This window comes from Lactuca serriola, chromosome 6, assembly GCF_051521515.1.
Source record: "Lactuca serriola cultivar US96UC23 chromosome 6, Lser_US96UC23_V15, whole genome shotgun sequence".
Lineage (NCBI taxonomy): Eukaryota > Viridiplantae > Streptophyta > Magnoliopsida > Asterales > Asteraceae > Lactuca > Lactuca serriola.
This window is the reverse complement of record NC_136413.1, coordinates 52,013,032-52,022,580: the sequence shown is the minus strand read 5'-3', so window position 1 is coordinate 52,022,580 and position 9,549 is coordinate 52,013,032. Positions and strand designations below refer to the sequence as shown.

At 34.9% G+C, this 9,549-nt stretch overlaps 1 protein-coding gene across 1 annotated transcript; it reads left to right on the top strand.

The window, feature by feature from the left end:
* Window positions 1-1,410, top strand: LOC145058041 (casparian strip membrane protein 1-like). Its single transcript, XM_079005960.1, has 3 exons — window positions 1-406; window positions 845-968; window positions 1,061-1,410. The coding sequence occupies exons 1-3, from the start codon at window positions 99-101 to the stop codon at window positions 1,265-1,267; spliced, it is 639 nt and encodes a 212-aa protein (XP_078862086.1). The 5' UTR covers window positions 1-98; the 3' UTR covers window positions 1,268-1,410.
* Window positions 1,411-9,549: the final 8,139 nt, after the last annotated feature.

Sequence of the window (9,549 nt, the reverse complement as noted above, 5' to 3'; positions counted from 1 at the left end):
TATCTTCATCTCTCTCTTTGCATATACATATACATACATTCGTATATATCCACACGTATCTCTATCTCTCTCATCTCTCTCTCTCTCTAGAAGATAAGATGGAAGGTGAAACATCTGCGGTTAACATAGTGGAAACACCAAAAGAAAGGAAGGGGAAAGCACCGCTTTTGGCAGCTCCTCCAGGTGGTTCGAGCAGCAGTAAAGCAGTACCGGTGGTGGTTAAACCGGCGGCAACAAAAGGTGGATACCGGAGAGGTTTAGCAGTGTTTGATGTGGTTCTAAGGATAGCCGGTGTTGCTACGGCTTTAGGAGCAGCCATAGCCATGGGCTCCACAGATCAGACTCTACCTTTCTTCACTCAGTTCTTTCAGTTCAAAGCCAGTTACGATGATTTGCCAGCTTTTACGTAAGTCATATATATAATATATAATATATACCCTGTACTCATGCATAAACAGAGATATAGTTTGACTTCTAAAGGTCAAATAGATTATGTTTCTTATACGTTATACAATAAAAATAATAATTAATATTAAAACGGGTACTTTTTAGGTTCATTTCTAAAATGGATTGTATCGGTTGATGATGGGGTTGCATGCCCATATATTGACACTTCCTGTTAAAACAATAATCTAACTTCTATAAAAATGATATTTGAAAGGGTTGTAAATAGATAGAATATTTTTTAGACAACTTTTGATCTTGAACCATTTTCTTTGTATGTAACTAAAATTTTATATTTTTCTATTTGATCTATTTTGCGTATATGACTATGGCTAACATTTTTTTATAACATTGATAATTTGATATCAACTATGTAACTGATTTTTGTGACATTAAACAGGTTTTTCTTGATTGCAAATGCCATTACAGCAAGTTACCTAGTCCTAACGATTCCCATTTCCATCGTGTGTATTTTGCGTCCAAATGCAACAAAGCCAAGGGTTATCCTCATGTTCTTTGACACAGTAAGATCCATTTAAAAATGATCTCAACAACTAAATAATTTGTACATTTACATTTGGTTTTATTTGCAATCTCTCTTGTGTTTCGATCTCAGGTTATGGTTGCTTTGACAACATCAGCGGCTGGTGGGGCAGCATCCATAGTTTACTTAGCTCATAATGGCAACTCAGATGCAAATTGGCCTGCGATTTGTCAACAGTTTAACGATTTTTGCCAGAAAATTAGCGGGGCTGTGGTGGCTTCTTTTCTATCTGTGGTCATTCTCATGGCCTTGGTCGTGTTATCTGCCTTTTCTCTTTAAACATGTGACGTTTGTCATGGCGAATGTTTATTTTTCTTTTTATTCTCTGTTTGTTTATCCTCATATATTGTTTGTCTTTCTTGAGATTTAATGTTGTTGTTTTGAAATATATTATTAATGATACAATATAATTTTTCTTTTTATATACTACTTTGTTAGATTGATTAAATTCATTTCACTTGTTAGAATATTCATAATGCATAATTTAATAAAATAATTAAATTAGATGAAACACTTGGTTCACATTTAAATTATTAAACTCAATCATATTAGAATGTCACCTTGAAGTTCAGTGGATATGGAGTTTAATGACTATATAATTCTTCAATAGAAAAAATGAAACTTCTTAAAATAAATGTAAAGATTCATGTTTGCTAATAAATTATTTTTTAAAACTTGTCATTAAACTTTGTAGAGTCCAATGCATTATAGGACAAAAATGTTAGAGTTTAATAAAAAATATAACGATGACATGACAACTCATTAAACTTTATAGATCTCAATACATCGTGGAACCTTTACTTTTCGCAGTGACAACTATTTAATAGAAGTACTATTCTTTTTACATACCATGCATATAAATAAATGTGATGATGCAACTTAGTCTAATGAGCCCATATATTATCGGTAAATACCTTAGCCTAAGTAATGTAAATAGCCCAACCAATGTAATCGAGGAGAGTTTGGACGGTGTTTGTTTTGTTACCACAAACAATTGAACAAATAACTTGCCACATGAAGGAAAAAAAATAACATTTTTTTTTTAATTTTTAATTTTTTTATTTTAGGTTTGTGTGTGCGCCTCTGCCCCTCCTTGACAACGAGTCGACGACTTTATTTTGGCAGACTCACTCACGGAATCATCATCCTACTAGCAAGAATAGAAACAAGTAATATTTACTTTTTCAACCTTAATGTTTTATCCTTTAGTTTAATTTAGTTAGGTGTTGAAATTGAAAACTTAATTAGCCAATTATTTGTTCACTTGTTATATGGTGAAATTAAGTTTAGATCTTCAATTGTGAATTTTAAATTTTAAATTATATTTGTAGGGTTTTATTGGATTTGACCGATACGATAAACCAAGAATTATATATATATATATATATATATATATATATATATATATATATATATATATATATATATAATGGTGCTTAAATTACTGATCTAGATCAAAAAAGTATTGAAAAATAAACGTTCAATACATATCGATTGAAGACAAACGAGCAACAACTTATTCTTTTTATTGTTACTTGTTTGGAGACATATGGGTCAACAAGGAGGAGATATGTATTTGTGACGGGAGACTTTAATATTTAGAGTAAAAAGATATCATTGAGTAAACGAAGAGGTCAATTTAAAATGTAATATATATACTAGTTTATTTTATCTAATGAAATCTTAATTTTCAATGTTTTTTCTTTTATCTTTTTATATTTTATTGAGATTTTTTTGGTGCTACCCGTTACATAAGTTCCTAGGTCCGCTCCTGACTTTTTATTTTTGGAATCAACAAATTTTTTATTAAGATCAACACGCCTAACAAGAAAACAAAACAGAAAATAATTAGATACAAAGAAAAAGAGATCTACACTAATTTAACTGACTAATATCTCCTTTCTTTCCCCTATATTCAAACCAAACGAACACCAAAGAAACAATATTATCAATAATACTTTGGGGGAGAGAAGCATTGCCTATTGAACACCGTATTGTTTCTCGCCTTTTTTATGCACCAAAGTGATCTATAGCAAATAGTTTGAAGCGGTTTCTTCTTTTTTGGACATCACCCCATGAAGTACCAAACTTTAATAGTTCCCCACCAATCAGATGGGATGGAGCGGAATGCCACACCATTAAAAAATTTCGACCTCATAGTTTTATCACAGTTAGACAACTAATCAACATATGGTATGTTGTTTTAATCCCATTTTGACACCTTTCACACAATTGGAGGTATGTTGATGCCTCTATCTGAGAGAGTCGTAGTTGCCAAGATTATGACTAAACATCTTCCTAAAAAAACAACCTTAAGAGGCACATATTTAATCAATCTGTTGTATCTCCCCAATCACTATTATTTTTGGATCAATTGCTAAACACGAACATTCAATAATGTAGTTCCATAAAATTCTAAGAAACGACTTCGATACTAACGATCTTGAAGCCTAAATAGGACAACCATGGAAAATTCGATTCAGTTCCCGCACTTCCAAATTGTTGTTGGGTGATTTCTTCCAAGCCCATATAGGATACTTGGTCATCAAACAAGCATTTTTTTTTTTACTTTTCAAAAGAAATATAGATTGGGGGATTTGTCTTGTAATAGGTCCATCCTCATCCAATCATCTTTCTAGAAGAGGGTGTCTTCATTTATACCTACAATATAAGAACAAAAAATTATTTTGGGTTAATGCCAATATTTTTGAGACCTATAGCCACTTTTGCAGATTATTCCATACTATGGGGTATGAATTTTCCGCCAAACATTCCTTTGGCTTTCTTGTTAGGTTATGGAGTCCCTGTATAACCCGAAACCAAAGTAGGTTCTTTTCGGAATTGATCCTCCACAATCACTTGACAAGTAAAGCAATGTTTAAGGCTCAAATACTACCGACATCGATCCCACCCCCTTCTTTGGGAGAAAGAACCTTAACCCAAGCAACCAATTTATTTTTTGACATTTCCCACGTCCCTCCTTAAAGGAAATTTCTATGGATTCATTCAATATTCTCAATAATACATTTCAGGATTTGTTCACAAATAAATAATATATAGGAAGACTACGTAGTAATGCCTTGATGATGGTGTTTAGTTTTATATATTAGAAGCTTGGCTTGAAAACAACTGATAATAGGGATCCAATTCTTTTAAAGGGAAATATTCTCCCATATTGGGACCCCAAAATAAATGAACGAACGAAAGTGACGTGGATTCACACAAAAGAATTGTCACCCATGTAGTAGTCTCTCTAGAAGTAGCACCAATATCGAACACCTTAAAGTTTGTGGATGTTTACTTTCAAACTAAAGGAAATGTGGATGTAACAAAAGATACAATCAATTTTCTTAATGTTGCTTATAGATTATTCACCAATAAAGATTGTGTTGTCAACATAAAAAGGTATGGGACAACAGACTCACATCTAAAAAATTTCACCCTTTCAAAAATCATTTTGTTACATGTCGATCTCATTACCACATTAAGTCTCTCCATATATAATGAAAATGAAAGGCGATAGATGGTCACCTTGTCAAACTCCTTTTTTGATGGAGAACTTCTTAGTGGAGGATTATTTACTAAAAATGAGGCAAGGGCTAAGGCAAGCCAACCTCTTATCCAACTTATCCATATAGAGCTAAATCCCATTTGTAAAATGACCGAGTTGAGAAAGTCCCAAGCTTTATCAAAATTCACAATAAAGAGGAATTTTTTCCTATTAACTTTTTTAGCCAATGTGTAAATCTCACCAATAATTAAAAGGACATTCGTGAATATTCCTACATGCCACAATTACAAATTGAATATTGTCAATCACCTTCCTAATTACTAAGTTGAGTCTATTCGTATGGACTTAACAAGAATCTTATAAATACTACCACTTAAGGCTATATTTAGTTTGTAGTCCGTAAAGTAATCAAGTACTTTATCATTAGGATAAACCTAATAAAAGAGAAGTTGTATCATCTAACAAAAAATGACATCTTCAAAGTTTTGAACAAAATTCATGATATCATGTGGCAACAAGTACCAACAGGACTTACTAATCTTAAATGTGAAACTATCAGGCCAAAGAACCTTATCATTACCACAATCTTATTGACTCAAATATGTAGAACTAATAAAGAAGTAATTAGTTTATTAATTATTATGGTTTGATAATTAATTAGGAAAACAATTTGGGAATTAATTAACAGTTTAATTAATAAAATGGTTGAATATCAATTATTTAATATTTGATTAATCATGAATATTCCAGAACCCTAGAGAGAAGGGTGGTGGACGAAAATTCCCTTAGGATGAGGGGAATTTCGTTCTTAGGGTTATCCATCCCATACATGCTTGAGGATAAAGCCCCAAAAGGTATCTAAGGCTATAAATAAGACCTTATGCATTCATTCTTTCTTGCTCATTCTTGGGCTTGAATTTTCGCCACTTCTTTCTCCATCTTTGTGGACGGACCCTCCTTATAGTTTGTCCCCTCCTAGTTATTTTTGATTCTTCTCTTTTGAGTTCATTGGGTGTAGACCAAGAGATGGATTATAGTTTGGGTCCTTTACATCCAAATAAGGTGGCACACACGAGAGCTTAAACAAGAAGGTCTTTGCCTGCAAAATAGGTATGTGATTCTTCTTTGTATTTTCGTTTTTTTAGGGTAAATGTAATTAGTATCAAACCATAGATCCATAGGTTGCATGTGCACTTAGGTATATCATAATTTTGATTGTTCCGCTACCTAGTTTATAGTGTACTTGATGCATTGAAACCCTAATAAAAGAAACATGAATTTTTGTCACCGGTCGTAATCCACGTGATAATCCACCTAATGTGGGATTTTTGTTTCAAGTAGAGGGCCACAAATTTTATATTTACAATAATATTTGTGTAACATCCCAAAAACCATGGAAAAAATTTTCATTTTTAAATCCCTTCAATAATCCATAAACTATACAAAAACATTATTAACGTAGTCAAAATCAGAGTATCACAAAATCATCAATTAACAAAATATCTAAGGATGATGTGCACAATCACGCCTTCACCTTGCATTAATCATTTGTTGTACCTGAAACCATGAAATCAAATTGTAAGCATGAAGCTTATTGAGTTCCCCTAAAATACCACCACACAACATATAACAACATGCATACTGAGTCCACAACCATTGGATTGGATTACCACTGAGCCCACACCACGAGTTTAGATTGCCCACCTCGCCAACAACTCATGTCTGGATTGCTCCCGAGCCCACAACATAAGTATGGATTTCCTTCCCAACCCTCAGCACATGTCTGGCTTGCTCCCGAGCCCGCAACATAAGTTTGGCTTGGCTTTCTAGCCCACAACTTATGTCTGGATTGCTCCTGGGTTTGTTGGCTTCCGCACAGAGCAATATTGTCTCATCCCAACCGCATTATGTTGACATATGCAACATATACACATATAACAATAATAGATAACATGCAGATCTTAACAAATCACTACACCATGAAAACATCCTAATCAGGATACATAATCCATTGGGCCGACATTAGTGCCTTCGACCCCTAAGTATAGTGAGGAAACTCAACTGAACAATTCAACGGAAGCTCAATAGCCACCTCAACAACAACACAACCAACCCAAGCTTCCTAAACCCAAGTTGAGACTAATCCTTAGCCAAATATTCAATTCTACCCAAGTTTGACGAAAACTTAAACTAGTAAAAAGTCAACTGCCACGTCATGGCCATCCATGACCATGTTATGGCCCACAAACGACAAAATAGACAATAAATCCTTAATCGTCACATTGTGGAAACCGAAGGCCACGCCGTGGCATTCAGTCTGAAAAGCTTTTCTTCAATAAGAGCTTAAACCATAAACACCAAAACTCATAACATCAGATCTAGTTCCTAATAGCTTCATAATGGATAAAGTTTCAAACTTTATCCATTTGGATGGTCCAAACATACAAGATATAGTCTTCAAGTCTCAAAAGGGACCAAAAATGCATCTTTCTTAACTTAATCCATTAAGTCCAATTCTCCAACCTTCAGATCTGGATCAACATAATGTTTGGATGGATAAAGTTTCCAACTTTATCCATAATATATAATGTCTCAAGCTTTCAAGATCTAAACTTTAATACACAAAAATGACCTAAAAGACCAAGATAACTTACATGACTAAAATAGAAGGAAAAAGATCATAACTTTCCTAGTCCATGAGGTCCAAGAAGCATTATAAACTGATCAAAAGATGTTAGAGTCCACTCAACTCTAAGATTACCCATAAAATGCACCAAAAGTGCTAAAAACCCTAAATGACAAGATCTAAAGAACTAGATAGCAAGATTGGAACTTTATATTTACAATAATCCATAAATATAGTGCCTTTGATAGATCCAAACTTGAAGCATCATTCCTTGCAACTAAAATAACCTTCTTGATCTTCTTATTTCATTAAAATAACATAAAAAAGCATCCAAAAAAAGGAGAGATGAGAGAGGAGGAGCTCAAATCTTGAAGGTGGAGCTAGGCTTTCTCCCAAGAGGTTCTAGAGGTGATGGAAGCTAATAAAATGCCTAAAAAATGCGGAACATTAAGCTTATATACGTTGAAAACCCTAAAATCATGGGCTTGGGCCTGACTGATCATTGTGTCGTGGTGACTGATCGTTGTGCCATGGCGACTATCACGCTGTGGGCTCTGACCCCACTCCGTGGCAACAATTTTCACCCAAATCGATATCGACTTCAAACAACCATAACTTCTTCGCTTCAACTCTGTTTTTGACGATCTTTATATCCATGAAAAGGTATTGACAAGCCCCACACTTCTATCTAGTTACCTTTGGCTCAACACGTGTCAATATAAAAACCGTAATCCATGCAAGAAGCCCAAAATATTACTTTTCCCATTTTACCCTTTTTCTTCCAAGCACAAATCGAAGGATCTAACCACTTATCCAACATTATCATCATCCAATAAGGTCTAAACCTCATTACCTTAAATCCCAGCATACCCCTCGGTACGCCTTGCGTAAGCGACTACTTACCACCCCTCTTATTAAGTGCTTAATCCTTTAAGCACTTACGTCCAAACTTCAGATCTAGGCAACAAAAGATGTTCTTAACCATAAAGTTTCCAACTTTATGTTCTAGCATGGCTATTAAGTCCTTGAATCCAAAAACCTAGTCTCTTAACCCATTAAGACCATCTAGCACTTGCATGGAGGGAAACTAGTGACCAAAAACCCAACTTTATGACTTAACACCCCTTAAAACCTCTGAAAGGACAACTCAAATGCCTTGGAGTTCCTTCTACTCACAAAGACCAAGTTTGGTACCAAAAGGGGAACAACTACCTCCACAAGATTTCTACATCAAGGTTGAAACTCTTTACATCCACAAGGTGCACAAGGGAGACAAGATGCTGGATTTAAAGCCTTGAGTGAAAGACCACCACCTTAATGTTATTCCTTCTACTCCAAAAGCTCCAAATGGCACCAAAAATGGATCAACAAGCTTCACAATGCACAAACACTCTTCAGGGTTTCGAAATGAGGAGGGATGCTGAAGATAATAAGGTGCATAAGGCCACAAAATGTGTTTAAATAGGGTCCAAACCCTAAAATTTAGGGTTTGCACCCTGACTGTGTACGCCCAACGTGCCAGTGTACGCACTACGTATTAAGGTGATCCGGGGTATGATCTACATACGAGGGTGTACACCCCGCGTACTCCAGCTGCTCTGAAATTACAAATTGCCATCGGGGACTAAACTTTGCAAATAGAGCATAACTTAAGGGTTAAAATGAATACCTGAATAATAGATGTTACAATAAGAGTCACAAAGATAGCTAACATCCTACATAACACAATCTAATGGGCCAAAATTGGTGCCTTTGACCCACAAGTACAGTGAGAAGACTCACTTAAACCAGTCAACAAAATCCCAACAACTACCTCAATATCAGAATATCCAACCCAAGCTTCCTAAAGCCAAACCGAGACAAATCCTTAGCTAAATGCTCAATTCTACTCAAGTTTGACCAAAAGTCGATCGATCAAAAAGTTAACGGCCAAAAGTCAATGGTCAAAGTTGACTTCAGTCAACTGCCACGTCATGGCCCACAAACGACAAAACATATAGTAAATCCTTAGTCGCCATGCCGTGGCAACCTAAGGCTACACCGTGGTCTTCAGTCTGAGAAAACATAATGACTAAAGTTAAATTCATCAGATCTAAATCCTAATAGCCTCATAATGGATAAAGGTTTCAACCTTTTCCATTAGGAAGGGCCAAACCACAAAGATCAAGACTTTAAGTCTCAAAGGGACCCAAAAATGCATATTTCTCTACTTAATCCATTAAGTCCAAGTCTCCAACTTCCAGATTTGAATCAACAAGATGTCTCGATGGATAAAGTTTCCAACTTTATCCATAATATTGCCACAATCTTTCAAGATCTGAACTTTAATACACCGAAATGGCCTAAAGGACCAAGATAACGTGCATGGCTAAAAGGGAAGGCAAAAGATCATAACTTTCCTAGTCCATAGAGTCCAAGAAACAT